This window comes from Bombyx mandarina, chromosome 07 (assembly GCF_030267445.1).
Source record: "Bombyx mandarina strain Sakado chromosome 07, ASM3026744v2".
Lineage (NCBI taxonomy): Eukaryota > Metazoa > Arthropoda > Insecta > Lepidoptera > Bombycidae > Bombyx > Bombyx mandarina.
Window position 1 is genome coordinate 8,452,079 of NC_143214.1, and position 22,664 is coordinate 8,474,742.

Sequence of the window (22,664 nt, forward strand, 5' to 3'; positions counted from 1 at the left end):
AGATGCTGAAGCTAAATATATATTAGGTCTTATTTAATAAACGTTAGGGTCTCAATTCATTTGAATTTAGAATTGATTGCTAGCCATATATAATTACGTATCAAATAGCTAGTATTGTGAAACGGCAACTTCATAGATCAAGAGATGTTATAATTAAAACTGCTTTTAAGACTTAGCATTACGTTATTTTCATCGTAATATTTCTGACATTTCGATTAATTTACGCTTTTCATGGTCACTTTATAATTGTCCGTTTTTTAATTATGTCTACGACTTGTCAAAACGATAAAGAGGGAAGAGATAAACGGGGAGAAGAGGACAGATGACAACACAGTCCTCACGGCTTAATTGGCTATCGATACTGATTATCTAAAAACCGAAAAAGTCTTCAAAACGCAAACTGGCAAACAAAAAACCACATACAAACATTCGCAGCACGTAAACATTATTTTGTATTTAATCTACCGTCTAAAGATCCTCCAAGATACCTGCTTCGGCATATCAAAGCGCCCTATCCCTTTGAGTTAAACCTTGCGTGCTATTCCCCATTTATACGATAATTCTGGTACGGGAGCCGCAACTAAAGGACCGATGGATTTTCCCTTAAACGGATAACGCTACCTGGAAAACTTTTAATAAATACAGCGTGTATTGGAAGCGTATCCGAAAACGAATACTATAGCACTAAAATAAATCGCGTTTATTTTCCCTGATTCGAAAATTAAATAGCTCGCCGGGTCAATGACCTTTTTTTTTCGGGCCGGGGGCCGAACCTCCTACGAGGTCCACGCGCTTAGGGGCGCGCGAGGTATGTGGGACTCAACGATATGCAAGGTGTTGGAAGCAGACCGCGGGCCCAAGGAATTTTTTGGGCCCACCTACTAAACGACTTCCCTGCACTCTTACACACGACGTCCGATCCCCTCCGAGACCAGAACCCGGATGAGGTAGGGGGGTTACCGCGGTCAACACTACCAATGACCTGCGGTTATTTTCGCCTTCCACTGAATTTGTGTTGCAGTTCGTGAAATTTGAACTTAATAAAAGCATCTAAATTTTCTTTAGTAAATTAATGTTCATAGTTTACTTTAAGCTGGTAGTTTCCTATCATATCGGCTTCGAAAACTATTTCGAAACACCCTGTATTTTACTGTACATTGCTTTTTCGTATGTAACATGCTGCTCTGTGTCTAATTAACATTACAACATAATAAAATAACAAAGCTTGCGTTAGGAAGATACGTTTAGAAGTGTCTGTGGCGTTACATTGGTGGATAGGCATATTGTAAGCCCGCGCGGGTAGGTGCCATTTTTATTTACTGCATAGATGGATGGGTGGACGAGCTCACAGCCCACCTGGTGTTAAGTGGTTACCGGAGCCCATAGGCATCTACAGCGTAAATGCCGCCACCCGCCTTGAGATATGAGTTCTAAGGTCTCAGTATAGTTAGAACGGCTGCCCCACCCTTCTGACCGCTCCGACCGCGAGTTAAGCTATTCGATTTGTAGGGTAGGACAGTCCTTATAAAACTCAATTCAGATCTAAACCTCATATATGAAAGTGGACAGTGGTGTTGTTGTTAATTGTCCGTGTGCTGCAAAACAAAAGGATCATATGTCAAGGTATTTCTTGGTCAATCGTCCCAGTGAAATGCCCATTGATGCAAAAAAAAAAGGTTATTTTTTTTATTGCTTAGACGGGTGGACGTGCGCACAGCCCACCGGGTGCTAAGTGGTTACTGGAGCCCATAGACATTTACGACGCAAATACGCCACCCACCTTGAGATATAAGTTCTAAGGTCTCAGTATGCTTACAACGGCTGCCCCACCCTTCATACCGAAACGCATTACTGCTTCACGGTAGAAATAGACGGAGTGGTGGTACCTACCCTTGCGGACTCACAAGAGGTCCTACCACCAATACATCTAATACTTTTAACCTGCGGTCTTATTACGAACGGCAACATTAAATTAAGCTACTGCATCCACATGAGTACCTTCTATTATTATTCCTTAAACAGCATTTGCTTTCAATAACTCAAAATACACTACGAATTCATTTAGAGAGAACCCCTATTTCTATAATAATCAACGTTTGATTCGACAAAACCTTTATATTCAAGGGCGTAAGCACGAAATTCTTAATTACAGGCCGATAAAACTGGGTTGTCAAATTTCAAGCGTAATAACAGGGAGTGTTAAGGTTACCTAATGAAAGGATTTAGGTTACAAAGGGCTCCTTTATAGGAAATTGTTCGGATAGTTTTGCATGCGGCAGTGAGGTTTAGTGAATTATTACATTTCGATCATGAACAAGTCAATGGCACGAGGAAATAATGCTGATCGGAATTTGATTGGACTATGTCATTAGCGGCAAAGATTTTGGCATTATATAAGAAACAAGTGATACCAGGCAATTTTTGGAACGAAGTTCCTTATGAGACGATGCGGAGGGTAAAAATGTCCGTAACGTAAGATTTTATTTATTTATGTATAGTCTTAGTATGATGGCTATACAGTGTCTAATATACAGTCTACGTAATGACGGTTATTATTATTATTCATATAAATAGCTGTCTCTTTGTATATTATCATTATTATATATTTTTTATAAAACATTGTGAATAAAATAAAGTTGATAACTTCGTAAAGTAGTTTTTTTTTATCAAAAAAAAATCATAATAAAAAATGTATACCCGATAAATTATTTTCTTTATAATACTATAATTGAATCGAATAGAGCTTAAAATTAATATTTTGATAATAAGGAACTTCGTTCCTATCCGGTGTCCGACGACACGACACATCTTTTTTTTAATTGTTTCTTTTTTAGGAAGAAAGGATTACTAGTAGCATGGAGGTCTTTCCAGTTTCACCCGAACAGATTGGCGAGCAAGGGCTCAGACATGCTTCTCTGTAGCTATCGCGATTATGTGACGCACATTTGTTGAAACTCACACGCCATCTGTCGTACGTTGACGGTACCATGACATAAACCTATCTTAAGCGCTAACAACAATGTACAGAGGTTCTTCGTAATCGGATGAGCGGATCGCGAACGCTACAAAGAAAATTTATAAAGAAAGAAATACATAATACACCTTGAAGCAAAACGATCTTAGCGCCTCCAGTAGAATTTATACGTTCGTGTTCGAAAGACAGAGACAAAGTATGTTGTATCACGTTTACTCAAATGAATTAATAACTAGTAACTGTAAGAAAACTGGTTGAGGCGATTAATCCTCCAAAGATTCTTAAAACATCGTCCTCAATTTTCAATGTTGACAATTGCGGCAGTACTTAATAATTAGGGACGTAAGTACATATATTCTAAAAGTATATTCTGATCACGCCCGGCTGAAGTCACCGTTATATTGTGAGACTTCGAACTCATATTTCTAGGTGACATTCAATAATCATCTATAGTAATCTATACCAATGAAATTTAAGATGCGAAATTCGATAAAAATGTAAAATATCACTTCATTCAAAAACTAAATCTTAAGTTTTTATTTTTATTTTTTATTGCTTAATTGGGTGGACGAGCTCACAGCCCACCTGGTGTTAAGTGGTTACTGGAGCCCATAGACATCCACAACGTAAATGCGCCACCCACCTTGAGATATAAGTTCTAAGGTCTCAGTTACAACGGCTGCCCCGTTCTTCAAACCGAAACGCATTACTGCTTCACGGCAGAAATAGGCATTGTGGTGGTACCTACCCGTGCGGACTCACAAGAGGTCCTATCACCAGTACAGGCATTACAATACTGTATATATATACTAATGTCTACGTAATTTGCATAATTATTATTAAAAATATATAGTTTTGAACAAAAGTTTGAATCGTATATCGATGTATATACATAATAATCTATTATACATATATGATCCAATAATATTTGATCCGATCGATCGGATGAATCCGACATGTATAGTTTACCTTTGATACGTTAGTTAACTATTCAGCTGCTTTCCATTGTCCAAAGCGGAGACGTCTCAACTAAATTGAATACATGGCATCGTCTTAATACAAATGGGAATATTCTGAATAAGCGGACAAAGGAGATGAGCACGTGTGGCTTGAGCGCACAAAGCTACCAACAAACACCCGACCAACTCAACGGATTCCGCTTGGAGTACAAAACCTTTAAGGGCCGACTTTAGAACCTGGTATGTGGCCCAAACGCGCGGGTTTCTTTGGAATTCGTATCAATGGTTTCGTCGATAGCCCTTGACTATCCGACTTTTTTTAGGCACTAGTATTGAACAAAAGTAAAATCTCCCATAGCCACCCGCGCGGACTCACACGAGGTCCTACCACCAGTAAAAAAATCCTCAGAAACCCCTACCGCCGTAGCATTAATCAGAGATGAGCCCTCCCTCAACACCTAGAACAAACCCCAGAATAAACGTCGTCTACCAGCATATTGAATTGTTCGTTTTGACCCTGCCAGGTCGACTCGTTCCTGTTTCTCTGAGTTTTCTATAACACAGGAGAAAATCCTAGCACAGATCAATTGAATGAAACGAAACCCGCAAAATTATAATTTGCGTAATTACTGGTGGTAGGACCTCTTGTGAGTCCGCACGGGTAGGTACCACCATCCTAACTGTTTCTGGCGTAAAGCAGTAATGCGTTTCAGTTTGAAGGGTGGGGCAGCCGTTGTAGCTATACTGAGACCTTAGAACTGATATCTCAAGATGGGTGGCGTAACCACTTAGACCAGGCAGGATGTAAACTCGTCCAACCATCTTAGCAATAAAAAAATTGAATTGTATCGACCCTGCAAGGTCGACTTGTTCCTGTTTCTTTGAGTTTTCTATAACACAGGAGAAAATCCTGGCACAGATCAATTGAATATTCAGTGGTGTTATTAATTAAAAAAGAACATCTTAATAAAGTGTTCATAGTCATTTACAGTTCGTTATAGCGTTCGAGATAAAAAATAAAAAGGCATCTCGTATAAAATCTCTATATATAAAAATGAATTGCTGTTCGTTAGTCTCGCTAAAACTCGAGAACGGCTGGACCGACTTGGCTAATTTTGGTCTTGAATTATTTGTGGAAGTCCAGAGGAGGTTTAAAAGGTAGATAAATATGAAAATGCTCTGAATCAAATAAAACATAACAATTTTGTTTTTCCTTTGATGTGTCCCCCGTCGGGCAGGGATTCCTTTTCTTTGTTTTAAGTTTATTTTATACAAAAGCTTTGGTCTTTTATTTACGATTGAGACACTGCGAAGTCTGCCGGGTCAGTTAGTAATCAATAATTTGTTTTCTTTTTTGTTCACAGTACGTGATTACAAACACCACGTGACCAGATTAAGGCATTCAAGACACCTAGAGGGCTACATGCCAATACACACAGCCGTGAGTAAAACAAAGTCTAACGCCTACCATCCACTATCACTCCCAACTGAGCTTCGTTCCTATAGAGTTTCATGTTTATTTATCGCTTTTTACTTTTTACAATAGTTAACTATGCACGAATTTATTTATTTTATATTCGAATTTAGAAAAATCGGTTACCGTGCTGACGTTTTTTGTTAATATCCACTAAAAGCAGTTTATTGTAAATGGATTATAATTATAGAAAAAAAGAACTTTCCAAACTAATATTAATAGTCCGCGTAATGCGTTGTATGGGTGTCTTTATAAATACACAGTTCATGAAATAGTCAGTACGGCAACAGTTTTTACAAACAGTGAATTGACTTACATAACACCTTAAAATGAAGCTTGGAAATTTCTCAACATGAAGCTTTTCGCATAGACGTTTATTAGTTTTAACGGAAATGCAAAGTTAATTGACTGTTTACAAATACACTGTGTAGGTAGTCTAAACTAACATATATTTTTGAAGCCACCCAGGAATGTAGTAAGTATATGTTTGTATAAATATCTATTTGTTATTCACTTGTCAATTTTTATTACAACAAGCACAGCCAGGATTAAGGTATTAAAATCATTTTTAATGTAACGACATATTGATTTTGATACTTAATCGATTTTAACCAAGCACTAACCAGGATTATCTAATAGGTAATGGCTTAAAAATCACCTTTGTTTGAAATGCGAATCAAAATTCGAACTACTTAAAAGAAATACTTGAAAACCTACCGTTTAAAAATCAAATTAATTCGAAAAGATTTTTGTACAAGAGATATTAGATATTACAAGGAAATAAAATAAGCTCGAGTAATATAACAAGGTTTTTAGCTTTATACATCAGGAAGCTCATTTTTTTTTCTATTACAAAAGTTAATGGAAAATAAAAATGTCTCAACGGGCTTTTATCAATAAATTTATTATTATATTTATCCAATGACTTTTTTGATAAAAATCAATGTCAAATATCAAAGTTTTTTTTTTCAAAAGTCTTGTACGAAAATCGGTCAGGATTGATTTTGTTCAATGATAATATGTTTGCACAATCTAACGCGGTTTCAGTACGTACCAGCCTCATCACCCAAGCTGGCCGTAAAGGACAACCACAAGCCACTGTTCACAAACTGCTTGAACTACAGGCCCACGGTAAAAGAAGAGGCACCTGTGGGCACATTCGTATTCCAGGTAAGAAACTATTTTTATTTATTTATTTTTATTTATGCACAAAGGTGCAATGGTAGACTTAATGGCTGAGGCAATCTCTACCAGTCAACCAAGCTGGAGTATTCCTTTTTGCGAAAATAAGAAGATTAATAATAAAATTATATACAACACACACACACACGGTATACATATATCAACATAACATACACAACGTACACAATAACGTTTAACGGCCGTCTGGTGTAGTGGTAAGTGACATGGTCACTACACAAGGGGGTCGCGGGTTCGAACCCCGCCAAGGGAAGATATTTGTATGATAAATATAAATTGTCTTTTCCAGGGTTATGGATGTTTCTTAAATATATGTATCTGTATAATAAAAATCTTACATTTATTTCCGTTATCTGGTACCCGTAATACAAGTTCTTTACGAACTTAGCACGGCACCAGTTAACGTGGCGTGATTGTTACATCATATACATGTAAACATTAATATTATATCATGATAATAATATAAAATTTACACGTATATCTGTCGCAATGAACACGTGATTGCTGCAGCCAATACGTGATACTGGACGCAAGCGCCGTCTGTCGGATCCGATGGGTCAACTATTCACCGACCGACACACGACCAACACTTATCGTGGGGCAGTCGGCTAGAGCGGTCGAATTTGAACCGTTCCGTGTTCCTATATACGTACCTACCTAAGTTGTGAATCATTAGACATTATAATCTGACCGACTAAATTAATAGTGTGTTTCGTTTCTCCAACATTACCTAATGACGCCCACAGTTCGAATAATAAGCATTATGGACTCAGCCCTGCCAACGTTATATCTATATACAAATTCTCATACATATGAAATCATATACACATTTATACATAACATAAAAACATAACACATATATCAGAGAAAAAGAAAAATAAAATGTAAGAATATAGAAAATTGCATAGAATAATACGAGTGATTGTGAACACACTATTTTTCTATAATATTTCACGATTCCTTAGCGAACTACTTAGGAGGTGGACTGATTTCTTTTCTCCCTATTCTTGCCTATCCCTAAAAATCAATAATAACAAAATGTAGTTATAAATCCTTTATTTAATTCTTACAATAAAATCAACCCCTTCTTGCTTCTTCTTCTTCGTGAATTTTAATTTGAAAGGTATAATGAATTTTGAAGATTTATCACTATCTGCGTAGGCAGCGGTTTGGGTCTGCCCCTGGTATTGCTGAAGTCCATGGGCGATAGTAACCACTCACCATCAGGTGGGCCGTATGCTCGTTTGCCTACAAGGGCAATAAAACAAAATATATCTAAGCGAACAAAAATCTCGCAACAAATAAAAGCAAATTTTCATTGAATATCAACTAATAATGCATAGTTATCCTTTTCAAAACTAAAAACACTATGCTCTAATTTTTTAAGTGATAAAGAACCCATAGACACAACGTGCCATCATCTCTAGACATGAGAACGATGACCCGAATGAGTTGTATATAATAGCACGTGAGGGAAAAATATTTATTAAAATATTATGATTCTAGCAATACTAATCGAATTACATATACATATTTATGAATCTGCATATCCCATTCAATCGTTTTTATAGGAAATCTATGACGAGTATTTTGCTGTGACCAATCAATTCATGAAAACTTTTGTATTCTAAATGATTTTTCATCCAAAATTTGTTCAAAACAAAGTTTCAATGAAATGGTGAAATTACACGTTCCACTCTGAAATGGTCTTTCTAAAACTAATAAGCTTGAAATATTCTGACACAGATAACCATTTGTGGCGATGTTTGGCAAACAGAACTGACAAAGTTCAGACTAAAACTAAACTGAATTATCTTTAGAATTTAAAATAATTTAATACGCGATACGTGCGCACTACGAATATTGCTTAATATAATTTTAATATCTCCGCTCTACGTTTTGCTAGTCTTAGAAATTCTCTTGGCTTTCCTTATTTCGATCTTAATAAAATCTTTAAAGCCTGTAGAAGATCTATTGTTGCAGTTTTTAAAATGTCATTCAAAATTAGATTTACATTCGGCATTTTCCACAATACCTTTAGATACAACGGTAAATCTATTTATCGAAAATTTTGGGGCAACATCGCGTGAACAGTCTGACATGATATGTAATAATTCACAAGCACGTGTGTATTTCGGTAGACACGATATCAATCAATGTTACATTTACCGAACCGAATGTGTTTAATAAATTGACCTGATTTTGGTCACAAGAAATAGATCCAGTTGTGTAACTCACAAATAAACTGTTGGAAGGGCCCAGTAATAATAAATGAAGACTGTAGTGTGTTTTCCTGCAACTGGGGCATACTTTAGTGACTTCTTTTGTTTTTTTTTTGCTATTTTAAATTCGGTATTGATGGAAAAACGGTTCATTAAAAATTTAAAAAATCTCTTCGTTAATGCGTTGGAATATAATCACTATGTTTTAAAATTTTACGACTACTATTTAGTAATAATGAAAATGACCTTTTCTCAAATCATGTTGATTTTATAAATACATAACATAGTCAGGATAAAAGAATAACACCTTTACTATTACATATGTTAAATAAAAGTGATTGATGATCCATGTCGAGGCCTTTCTCTTTATTTACGAATCAACAAAAGATAATTGCCATCCACCTTGAGACATGAGTTCTAAGTCAAGGTTTTAACAAATAGCGGCTATCCCAACCTTCCAACCGAAACGCATTCATACTTCTACACAAGCCCACAATACTATTCCCAGTAAAGTTTCTCGATTAATTTCTCCAAATAAAACCAACTCGGACGAAAATCCTGACTGCGGTCAATGATAGCTAAATGATTTAACATCCAGGTACATGCCGAAGATCGGGATCCGCCGGAAATGGGCGGAACGGTCACGTACAAATTCGTCTCCACTCCCGGTGAAAAGGAAAGATTTCACGTCGATCCCGCAAGTGGGAATATCACCACAGCGGACGTGAGTATACTTAACACCCCTTCGAGCTATAGAGTAGTCAATAATTATCTTACCTGGTAATTTTTTGTATATACTGTTCGAAATTTGTTTGGATAATTCAAAGGAAGTAGCGTAATTATCAAGGTAGGTCTTAATTTGGAAACAAGGTAGGTGAAATTACCTTGGACCTTTAAAAGTTATTAGTTTAATGAACGTTATGAAAATACAGATTTTTGATCACGACGAGCCGTCCAGAGAGAAAGAAGCATACATCACAGTGAGAGCGAGTGACAACGGTCAACCTCAACTTGACGATGCGTGCACGATTAAAATCATCATTGAGGACATTAATGACAATCCACCTGTTTTCGATAAAGTTGTAAGTATCTAACATATTAGAGTATTCATTTAATAAATGAATCATCAATTGAAAGATCCGCCGCGTCTAAATTTAATAATTTAGCCATGAAACATCATTCCTTAACATGACAAATATAGTTCTCTCGTATATATATTTTTATATGCATACAATTGAATGTGACTAACAGTATATTCGTTCATTAGCCTCAAAACGTGGCGCAGACTATATTAACGCTTGCCTGTTTTTCAAAGGTCTTCCGTGGAGACGTATGGAAGGTTTGTCCAAAAACAAAAAGCCAATTTCACGAATACGAACCAAAGAGTTCCGCACAAACACTAAACTATCACTAACTTGTTTCTTTATTGGTAACACTGCTTTAAATTTATTGATATTAATTTTCTTATGTAGAACAGTGTGAAGCAGTGGTACCAAATGTGTTTTAATAACGATTTGAAATATTAAAGTGTTCCTTTTACTTGCATGTTGCTGTATGTTTTAGGATCATAAGCCGCCACTCAAGGCGTTATCGGTAATTTTTGAATGAGTTTAATGTGTTTTTTCAATCCACTTTCTTTGCACATTAAGTAGTCGGTGTGTTTTGTTTAGCTAGGCCGCTCTTTTCCCCTGAAGCGCATTTTATCACACTGCACGATTATTATTATTTCGGAAGTAATACTATCTTTAAGCTTCGGGCATGCTTTGCGTAGATCATGTCTGTTTAACAATGTATCGACTGAAATCATCACTACAAGCTAATTAAAAAAAAAAATTGTGACAACAATCAAAGCCTACAAGCTATTGTAATCAATTATTTAATTAAACACTAATAATATTTAATTATACAGTCGTATTCGGAGTCAGTCCCTCAAGATCTGCCGAGCGGAAGAGAGGTGATGAGGATATCAGCAACAGATATAGACGATGGAAACAATTCAATAGTGAATTACAAATTAGACCCCAATTCTCCGGATGGAGCATATTTTATTATTGATCCAGACAACGGAGTCATATTTTTAAATAAGACAATTGATGTAAGTATGCTATCAATATTTATAGTTATGATATCATTCTGAATTATTTATTCACATATTAAATTGATGTAATGTTTGTGTCCATACAATATAAACTAAATAAAGGTTATTAATAAATACAAAAAACAAAATGCTATTCAAATATGTTTGTGCTACTAAAAGTGCATTAGGTAAATTCAATGTTTACTATAAATAAAATATCGTTTGGTCTTTCAGAAACCGCCCGGGTATAAATTTAAACTGAGCGCTATAGTCACAGACAAAGGCGTTGAGCAACAACAAAGTTCTATAAGTTTAGACATACAAGTTGTCGAATCCAACAAGAAGAGCCCATCATTCATAGAAGTTCCAGACGGACCCATCAGATTAAAAGAAAATTACGCAGATTTCAACACACCAATAGCTACAATAAGGGCGGTGTAAGTAAAATTTTCGAAACTTGCTACTGAATTTGGATGAGTTTATAATCTTTTAGACGGAGTTCGAACTAACAATTTAATTATGAAAACATTTGTTCGAAACTTCGGGAGTACATTTTATTGTAATTATAATATTAAACTGAGGTTAGTTCTTGATGAAATTCAGAACGATCCATCTTGTGGAGTTCGTAAACAAGCGCTCGTGTTTATTTATAAAATGAATAAACATTGAAGTTACGAGGCTTCGAGTTTACGGTATTACGTAAATCGATTGTACTTTCAGTTTTTTGTTGAAACATGATCATATTTTCTTTTTACCATAGTTCCAACATACCGGACGAGAACAAGCTGCAGTTCGAATTAGTTCAAGGCCAAACAGAACAAACAAATAAATGGCATACATTCGTTCTGGAACCCGAAGCCGATACAGCTTACGTTAAATTAGGGAATCACTTGGACTATGAGAAGATAACTGATTACACCCTCACTGTGAGAATACAGGTCGGTTAAATTCTCTTATATTTAATTTTTATTTTATTGTTCACTTTAATTAATTCTTACTTTACTGGTGGTAGGACGTCTTGTGAGTCCGTACGGGTAGGTACCACCGCCCTGCCTATTTCTGCCGTGAATCAGTAATGCGTTTCGGTTTGAAGGGTGGGGCAGACGTTGTAACTATACTGAGACCTTAGAACTTACATCTCAAGGTGGGTGGGCATTTACGTTGTAGATGTCTATGGGCTCCAGTAACCACTTAACATCAGGTGGACTGTGAGTTCGTCCACCTATCTAAGCAATAAAAAATAAAAAATCTTGTTGCGTTCGTTATGAGTTCTGTTATCTTTTGCAAAACCCTCAAGTTTCATACCAATCTTTATTTCACAGAATAATTATAAATTAGCAGCCGAAACAATAATCCAGATCGAAGTGGAAGATGTCAACGACAACATACCAATATTCAGCGAAATCCGTTCCGGTAGTGTATTAGAAAACGAGAATCCTGGCACGCCTGTGATGCAGGTGCGAGCATTCGACGCAGATGGGACCGCAGCCAACAACCAAGTCACTTACGAACTGGGAGACCCCTCAGACCCTTTCGCTATAGACAGCATCACCGGGAACATCACAACCTTAAAGATGTTTGACCGGGAAGAACGAAGCTTTTATAATATTAAGATCATAGCCACCGATAATTCCGAATCAGCCCTTATACCGGGGAAACACAATGCAGGACAGCAAGTTTTCTTGATCGAGATCGCTGATAAGAATGACAATCCGCCACATTTCACGCAGCAAACCTATGTTGCGGAGTCGATTGCTGAGAATGCTAATATAAATGAACTCGTCACTGTGGTGAACGCTAGAGACATTGATACAGGTAAGAAAAGTTCAGATGAATAATTTTATCATATAGATCAGATGCTCGGATGTGGTCAACAACGTCGAGAGCGTTAAATATGAATTAATTTTATAAAATTAAATTGATTTTGAATGTATTTTTGTCACTAAAGTCGATTATAAGTCTTTTTGAAACTAAAATGTGGATCTCAATGTGAATTAAAATCACTAAATCTGCCAAAAAGGAACAGTTTCATCTCCTTTTGATTTTGGAAAAATTACAATTTCCGATATTTCGAATTACCGTTCTACAAGTTACGATCATCAGTCAATACAAACGATTATGTTTACTGAAAAAAAAAACGAAGTCAAGATTGTAATATCTTAGAACAGTTTCTTAATAATTAGCAATCGGACACAAATAACTAAACAATCTGGAAATCAGTTGCATGAAATTTATTTTCGTGAAATAGGTATAGATTTGTATTTTCTGATACACCTGATGAAAATCTAATTATTCTAACTATTTAACACCAATCTTAAATCATGACGTCATTTGTGGCTAACGATTAATTGATTAGTGTATTTGCTCGTATATTTTTAGTCTCTGTAGTGAAACTTCTTTAGGTGCGTTGAAAGTACAATTTAACTCGCATAGATTCGTTACGGCTAGAGAGAAAATATATAGATTAGGAAGAGCGAGAGTGAGAAAATAGACAGAACGTTTCGCGAACCACCCAACCGTGGAGAGAGGGAAAGGAGAAAGCGAGCTAGATCGTTTCTCTTATACATAACATTCCCAATTACTAGAGAAATTTGATTTAAGGATGAAAGATGAAGAAAACCACAATACTACACACCGCAAAAGAATTTTCACTTCTTTCACGTGTACCAAGTTGCACGTGCACCATTTTTCTTTAAGAAAACTAAGGTGGGCAATTTTGAAAAGTAAAAGCCACCTTGTTTTCTTTTATCAGCTCCGATTTAATTCTATCCGCGGCCAATGGACATATATTTTAATCACTGAAAGTTTGACAGTTAATAAACTAGTTTCTAATCTTGAATACTTTTTCAGCTTCCATAGTATCTTACAGCATCGTAGCGGGAAACACTTACGACGCCTTCTTGATAAGAAATTTCACAGGCGAAATCAGAGTGAACAACGAATTGGATTACGAAAATATAACGAGCTATAGACTCGATGTTCGAGCCTGCGACGGCATATACGAAGACAATGCTGTCGTCATTATAAACATTGAGAATTTGAACGACAATCCTCCAGTTTTTGTTACAAATTACACGAAAACCATTGAAGAGGAACGGCTTTACGAAGGGTGTATAGTTAAGGTGAGAATTAGGCATACAATCTGCTGGAAACTGGAATCGTTGTTCAACATGAGATTCCTTTTTGCCTATGTCATTAAGTCATAAGTATTCAACTGCCGAAAGCCAAGAACGAAGATAAGGCCCAATTGTTATTTTAAGAATTTGAAGGCCCATTCAAAGACCTCCAGGGGCTCCAAATCTAAACTGAAATTGTGTGAACCCAAATTGGTCAATATTTTTTTACGGGATAGAACTTTATCTTCTTTTCCAAATTTTGTACTACGATTAGATCCAAATCTCGTTAACATTAGCATCCCAGTTCAGAGCTGTCGAATGTTTTGAAAATAACACATCAGCTGATATCTTACAGCGTGTACACAGTACAACATATTCGTGATCATATTAAATCATGTTGCATTACATAATCTAATGGTACTAATCACTTTTTAGGTTGAAGCCTACGACCCAGACATAAAAGATAGAAACGCTCCACAAAACATAATCTATTCCCTTGTGAAGCACGAACAGAAGGAATTCTTGCAAATTGACAATAACGGCTGCCTACGTTTGACCAAACCACTGGACCGGGACCAACCCTCAGGATTCACCAGATGGCAGTTCTTGATTATGGCTGCTGATCACGGAGGAAGATTAGGTTCAGACAGCTTGAGATCCACAACTGAAGTCATCTTGGAACTGACCGATATAAACGATAACGCGCCTTTCCTGACGAATGTAAGTACAATAATTAAAATATTCATTTTAGGATCGTATTTTGTGGATTTTTTATTATTTTTTATTGCTTGGATGGGTGGACGAGCTCACAGCCCACCTGATGTTAAGTGGTTACTGGAGCCCATAGACATCAACAACGTAAATGCGCCACCCACCTTGAGATATAAGTTCTAAGGTCTCAGTATAGTTACAACGGCTGCCCCACCCTTCAAACCGAAACGCATTGCTGCTTCACGGCAGAAATAGGCAGGGCGGTGGTACCTACTCGTGCGGACTCACAAGACGTCCTACCACCAGTAAATAAAAAGGTAATTTAAAGGTAGCTTCAAATTGTGGTTGTCATAGAAATCTTAAATGAGTGTTGCACAGCAACGTAGAGAGGTCCAGAAAGTTGCTGGACAGCAAATTCGCATTAGAATGATCTTGTCATCACAAGACATCAATCTATTATGAGAATTCATACATTCGACTTAAGTGAAAACATTGTTTTAAAACAATCGACCGCTTTCTATAAATCAACACACATTACGTAAACCCATCACATAATACAGGTAAGGTGTTTGTCTGTGCGTCACAAGAAATCCCTTTGACGAGGGTACAGCGGGAGGCACTATTATTTTTTATTTAGTGCCAAAATTGTTTGCGTCGTATACATCATCCATGACAATGTTGGTTATATTGAATTTATTGGTCGACCCTCGCGAAATCCCTGCGAAATAACGATAGTTACGTACGTAACACAAACTACGTGTGGCGTTTTGAATAAATAACGGACTTATTGATTTTCAACGTGGATTTATCGAGATAGCTCTCCTGGGATGGGATCAAATATTGTCAATGTCATTCGTAGTTAAAATGGTGCTAGCATATAGTAAATTACTAGAGATATCATCCTAGAAAATTATTTTAAGCTTGGTTGATAGCCACCAATATCAAAACTGACTGCGAATCTGGAACATATTGAGCATTGTGTCTTCGATTACGAGACATCCCATACTATACCCACATTATTATTTAACGGGTTCTAGTGACGTTTTATTGAGTAATAATTTTAATTTACTTTTAATGATGACTTTTAATGATTTCTGAATATTTCGGTGATGTCGCAAGCGCCATGATAACGAATAGACTGAAGATTGAATATCTAAATGCTGCTCCTGGCATTGCTGAAGTCCATGGGCGACGGTAACCACTTACCATCAGGTGGGCCGTACGCTCGTCTGCCTACAAAGGCAATAAAAAAAAAAAAAAAAACTGGTAAAAATTATGGGAAGTTAAATAACAGTATGTGTGTGTAAGCTGCGAAGTTTAAAGCAATACCATATTTTCTGCATTAATCTTTAAATTGTCTTGTTTTCTTTTTTAAATTTGTTGAATGTCAAAAACTAATAATTCTACTATCAGCTCCAAAAAGAGCCAAGTCTCGAAAAGAGCATCTGAGAAAAACTCACTGGGGATTGTTTAATTTTTGATCACTTACTTTACTATACTTTACTTTTGTTACTTTCGTTTTAGATGTAACTTAAAAATTACGCATTAAACGTAAACAAAAGAAAATACAATAGCAACAATAAAATGAAACGATCTGGAGCGAACTGTTCATTCTCTTTTTTTTTTTTTTTATTGGTTCTCACAGCTGGATGAAATCTGCACACATAAACATTGAACTTATAGACATAAAATAATACATTATAGAATTCACCCTTTTGGGTGTGAACACATCTTGCTTAAGAGTGTTTGTGCTGAAGATAAAAATATCGTTAACTAATATTAAATTAAGACAAAGAAAACAAAAAACTGTATATACAAACTTACAAAAAAAAAAAAAAGCCTTAGCATCATCATCTGTTAATTAATTGTTAACTTTATGATATGCCTTATTGCTCAAACTTTCTTTGATATTTATTAAACCTATGTTTGGGTAATGATTAAACGTTGTAGAATTACACACACTATTATTTAGCGGGGGAAGGGACTGCCTCGACTTCGGGGTCCAGGGGTAACACCAAAAAACGATCTAAAAAAAGTTAGGCAGATTTGTATACTCCTAACATCCTACCCGCAATCTTTAAACAGTGTTCGTAGCGCTTGCAATGCGTCCAAATATCGGGTACTCCTTAAATGTGAAAACGTGGTAAGAACCCGTTATGTAATAGTTTGTAAAGTTTGAAACCATTTTGTGTAATGCTATCGTAAAGGCCAAAATCCTCTTAGAATGTCACTGATTTTATATCTTCGATCTATCGCCACTGACTGAGGCCGACAATAAATTGTTTCTTGAAAGATTACCTGACACCGCTATTAAAACAAATCATTATTTATACTATTCATCTACAGCCTACACCGTCGTATGGTATAAGGCTTCATCGTTCTTCATAACGTGTTAAGTTATACCAGTTAATCTGTCATTCTTCTTAATCGGGCACTCTTGGCAGAGTGGTTATAGTTGCGCTGATGATGTTACACGCAGATGCATTATTTATGTCTCAAATATTTTAGAGGATGGCTTAGGAGTAGAATTTATTAGGTCAGTCCATTAGATTGGTGAGCGGCTGCGTGATCTCTTGCCTTCCACCTGGTCTTGAATCATTAATCTTTCCATCGAGTCCTCTTTTCTGGATATGTGACCAGAGAACTTTCAAATCCGTAATTGTGCAATTAACGAAATTCGGTCTTTGATACCGAGTTCTTTGGAGGAAGGATGTATTGGTGCGGAATTCTGTCCACCGGATTGTTCGGAAGCGTCTCCAGCATTACACATCCAGTATGTCGATTTTTCAGGGTTTTTGCAGTCTAAGGTACCAACCAGATTTCAAAGTTCACAAAGAAACAAAAGGCATTTCATCAATCTGACCTTAGTCTTCCTGGTAATCCCCCTGTCCTGCCAAATCTTTCCCAACCGTTCCACCGCCGACCTGGTGATGGTGCACCGTTGTCTGATCTCGTCATCACAATACATCACTACATAGTCTCAGCCACAGAATTACATTTCATAATTCGGATCTCTTAAAACTGCTTCTAGGGCTAAATCTCGCACTAATTTATTCAATTAGTTTATCGTCGTCTGCTATCCGAAGGATTCCCGGAGGGATATTATACATAAGAAAGTATCACATTCGCATTTCTGCAAAGATAATCGTTGATTGTATAAATGTCTGTATAAAATCACAAATTGTCGTCGAATAATTATAATATATTATTGCTTCGGCCACCTACGGCTGTTTCCTATTAAAGATAACTGTGTTCTCGGTATCAATGTGAGCATTCCACGTGCAAGATCTCGATAGAACAATTTCAACTTTATTCCGAAAGCGTTCAAGTCGATTTCAACTTACGTTTACGTGAGTGAATTTCCATACGGACTCGCTTATGGTTTTCAATTTCTTATTTTTTGTTTGTACGTTGCGAAATATCTTTTGTAGGAGTGAAATAATAATCTCTTTAAATATACATTGTTTCTTTTCAAAGTTGACTAGGTGCTTAAATTTTTTTTATTGCTTAGATAGGTGGACGAGCTCACAGCCCACCTAGTGTTAAGTGGTTACTGGAGCCCATAGACGTCTACAACGTAAATGCGCCACCCACCTTGAGATATGATTTCTAAGGTCTTAGTATATAGTTACAACGGCTGCCCCGCCGTTCAAACCGAAACGCATTACTGCTTCACGGCAGTAATAGGCAGGGTAGTGGTACTAACCCGTCCGGACTCACAAGAGGTCCTACTACCAGTAAAAAATGATTTTAAAATTACTATTCTTTGCTTAATAAAGATTTCAATTCGAAATTGTAGGCACTCCATTGATTCGAAATTAAAGTATTTTTTCATTGCCAAGACGAGTGAACGAGCTGACGGTTCAATTGGTATTAAGTGGTTACGTTTAAACAGGATTAGACGCATCGATCGATACGAGTGCACTGGGCTTTTTATCATATAGGCCACGTCGACTTCGTAGTTTCGAGAATCTCCATCTGGATCTGGTACCATTGTCACACATTACATATACTGCTGCCATGATATATTTCTTCGGTGGTAGGACGTCTTGTGAGCCCGCACGAGTAGGTACCACCACCTTAACTATTTCTGCCGTAAAGCAGTAATGCGTTTCGGTGTGAAGGGTGGGGCAGCCGTTGTACTATAAACTAAGACTTAGAACTTATGCCTCAAGTTGGGTGGCGGCATTTACGTCATAGATGTCAATGGGCTCAAGTAACCACATAACTCGTCCACTCATAGAAGCAATAAATGATAATAAAAAGTTTAATACTTCTAGGAGCCTAATGGATTGCCATTCGGATATGTTACTTTTATTAAAACAATCGACGAGAGCTGCTTTTAAAATAGCTTATTAAATTAAAAAAAAATATTTTTATTTTTTATTTTTAATAATTATTATTATATTATAATACTTTGTATTAATTGTATGTATATTTACGGAGATATGTATGTGTATATGTATGTGTATTTCACTGGAATGGTACACCGCGCGTAGTTCGTTTCCTAATGATTCTTGTCCACCTGATGGTTGTCTGGAAGAGATCGCTCTTAGCGATAAGACCGCCAATTGTACTTTTTTGTTTTTAATGTATCGCACTGTTTATTTGTTTTTTGGTGTACAATAAAGAATACTCTCTCTCTCTCTCTCTCTTATTCGTTCGCGGCGTCTGTTAAAACAATAAGACCATTTGGTATTTAAAACTAAAAAAAAAAATATCCTCTATTTGTATAAAGTTATTTTGAGAATTGTATTTTCTTGGTCGTTTAAACAGTAGTTTTCAGTAATTACATTATCCCACATCCCTTGCTTCCGGAAGACCACTTCATTTAAATACTTTTCTTAGGGGATGCTTTTGCGTAATACTGATGTAAATCGCAACTGGAAGGAGCAATTTGATAATCTCGTATCTATACACTACTATACTGTAACATAGTTATTATAGATTTTTCCAAATATTATAAGTACTTGCTAAACGTGGTAATGTCTATTATATGTGCGGACTTACAATATTTTGTATATTGTTATTTGCACAACCAATACCGTCTTTACCATAAGGGCACACGGGGCCCGTGCCCAGGGCCCCCATTCTGAGGGGGCCCCGAAGGACCGACAATTTCTCTTACACATTTATTCTCAAAACATTTTTGTCGGGCGTATTACACTTTTTTCACAAATCAGTAATCTTATCAGAAAGTATTTACAAGGCATATACTACGCCATTATATCGATGACTGCGCCTATTTCAACTGTACCATTTAATAATATTTCCGAACGCATCCTACCTAATTTACTAAGTACACTATCTAACGATCATGATAACGGTTTCCGTTATCGTAATCGTAACCAATAAACCAGCAGCATTCTAATATCATTAATAACACATTATACCATACTGTATTTGATTACCTGTAATAAATAGTCATACTCAGTAAAAAAATGTTATTATAATTCGCTTTTTTTACTTTCCAAAAGGACCTCAAATTCTTGTGTGCCCAAGGGCCCCAGCCTGATTTAAGACGTCCCTGTGCACAGCACAGATAGCGTTGCACAATAATGTCTTTAGAAAACACCAAGTCCTCTAAGTTTCTATGTTTCTTGGCAATTATTATTGAATGTTGAAACTGTACTACAGATCTGTGCCAAAGTCACGCCGATACAAACCTAAAGGTTCACTTTAAATAATAATACCTAAGCCTTTACGTGTGATATCGAAGGGTGAAAGACTAGTAACTGGTGGTAGGACCTCTTGTGAGTCCGCACGGGTAGGTACAACCATCCCGCTTATATCTGCCGTGGAGCAGTAATGCGTTTCGGTTGGAGAGTGGGGCAGTGGTTTTAACTATATTTGAGACCTTAGAACTTATATCTCAAGGTGGGTGGCGTATTCACGTTGTAGATGTCTATGGGCTCCAGTAACCACTTAACACTAGGTGGACTGTGAGCTCGTCCACTCATCTAAGCAATAAAAAAAATGCCATCAATATTAGTTGACATCGGTTGAGGTGGTACCTACCCGCGCGGACTCACAAGACGTCCTACCACAAGTAAACTTATGTTATTTATTCAAAAATTAATACGCCCGGAACTTATAAAGCAAATTATGAACTCTGAACACTGTTGAATTCGATTTTATTATTTAAATAATATTTTTCCAATCCCGACTCGTAGACGATCGGCGTATTTCAATATTGCAGGAGCAGAATCGGGACTGAAAAAATACGAATGTTATTTCAGAAGTCCCAATATTGTCATGGTGAGCAAGCAGCGCACTAGCTTTCGCAATTCGGCAATGTTAATGACATAATCCTTAACTTAATAAGCATGTTTGTAGTTTAACCGCAATTATCTTAGGTGATGACTTTAGTTACAAAAAATAAAAAAGGTGCGTGTACTCATGTACGCGCGTAAGAAGTTATACTTTAATTTTATTAAATTTATTTCTTTTTTTTTAAATATTAAATAATTAATAATAAATATTTAACGTTAAAAATGTAATAATATTTAGTATGAATTATATTAAATAATAATTTTGACATTTAATTTACTAAAAAATGAATGCTAATAACACTTTTTTTTACGAGTGTACATGCGCGAAATTTCACCTGCGGCTATATTCAGACTCGCCAAGTTACGTCGGTCGTATTGTAATGAGCGATTTAGTGGGCAACTTCATTTCTGTTAATTTTGTGTCCCGGTGCGCGCGCATCGTAAAATTTCACTCTCATCAAATTTTCATAACGCGCCTAAAGAAGTATAACTTCAAAAGAATATTACAGCGAAATCAGGTATTAACCATAACAGCACCTAAAGCAAATAATTCTTATGGTTATCCATCGGCAGTCGCAGAGAGATGCCCGTCAATATAATTGAACGAATCGCGAATCCTATCGGTTTTTTGTACCTTTATCGCGATTTGTTTGAAGTTAGACCTATGGTTGTGGGTTTTTATTTTATTTGAAGTCGTCCTGGCCTAAAGGATAAGACGTCCGGTGCATTCGTATCTAGCGATGCAACCGTGTTCGAATCCCACAGGCGGGTACTAATTCTTCTAATGAAATACGTACTTAACAAATATTCACGATTGACTTCCACGGTGTAATAAGAATCAAACCCGCAAAAATTATAATTTGCGTAATTACTGGTGGTAGAACCTCTTGTGAGCTACATGGGTAGGTACCACCGCCCTGCCTATTTCTGCCGTGAAGCAGTAATGCGTTTCGCTTTGAAGGGTGGGGCAGCCGTTGTAACTATACTGAGACCTTAGAACTTATGTCTCAAGGTGGGTGGCGCAATTACATTGTAGATGTCTATGGGCTCCGGTAACCACTTAACATCAGGTGAAATGTGAGCTCGTCCAGCCATCTATGCAAAAAAAAAGTTGCTTTAGTTTCAGGTTATATTCTTCTACAAAACTTATGGCTCATTTAAAATTAAAATCACGTGTTCTTAATACTAAATGCACCTACGATCTCCCTTCAATTGCTTAAAAGCACGCGTGAACTTAACCGCATAATCTCATCTCCGGACATGACCATACCAACGTTACCTGTATTAAAATTAAAACAGATAAAATTATAATAGTATTTCCAGTGTAACATATAGCAATGAATTACATAGAATATTAGATTAAACCACAAGACGTACCCTCTTTAGGACGGCCACAACTTAGATAAAGATTTCTATTGTGGACTACGTCTTTTAGCTGGGCCATCGGTTAGAACAATGCTCTCCAGTATATGTATATAGGATTTATATAATATTTATAAGTGCCTATTCTAATAAAACCAGTTACGATACATGGCGCCTAAATTAGACGCGCGTGGCGATATTAGCCATGAAACATTTCAAATGATACGTCCGCCATGACATGACATACTTTATCGTTTAGTCGACAGTGGCATTAACCGTGTCCAAGAAGTTCAATAT

The 22,664-nt window shown here is 36.5% G+C and overlaps 1 protein-coding gene across 2 annotated transcripts in view; it reads left to right on the plus strand.

Moving 5' to 3' along the window:
• shg (DE-cadherin) overlaps positions 1–22,664 on the plus strand; it is a 269,970-nt gene that overhangs the window by 202,840 nt on the left and 44,466 nt on the right. The window contains exons 2-12 of one of the 2 annotated variants that reach the window (XM_089728683.1): positions 5,298–5,374; positions 6,455–6,577; positions 9,428–9,553; positions 9,762–9,911; positions 10,145–10,168; positions 10,739–10,924; positions 11,141–11,343; positions 11,667–11,844; positions 12,229–12,721; positions 13,757–14,028; positions 14,458–14,742. In XM_089728683.1, the coding sequence (XP_089584809.1) occupies positions 5,298–5,374; positions 6,455–6,577; positions 9,428–9,553; positions 9,762–9,911; positions 10,145–10,168; positions 10,739–10,924; positions 11,141–11,343; positions 11,667–11,844; positions 12,229–12,721; positions 13,757–14,028; positions 14,458–14,742 (2,117 nt within the window). The remainder of the gene's footprint in view (positions 1–5,297; positions 5,375–6,454; positions 6,578–9,427; positions 9,554–9,761; positions 9,912–10,144; positions 10,169–10,738; positions 10,925–11,140; positions 11,344–11,666; positions 11,845–12,228; positions 12,722–13,756; positions 14,029–14,457; positions 14,743–22,664) is intronic. The other variant, XM_028184482.2, reaches the window with a different exon arrangement.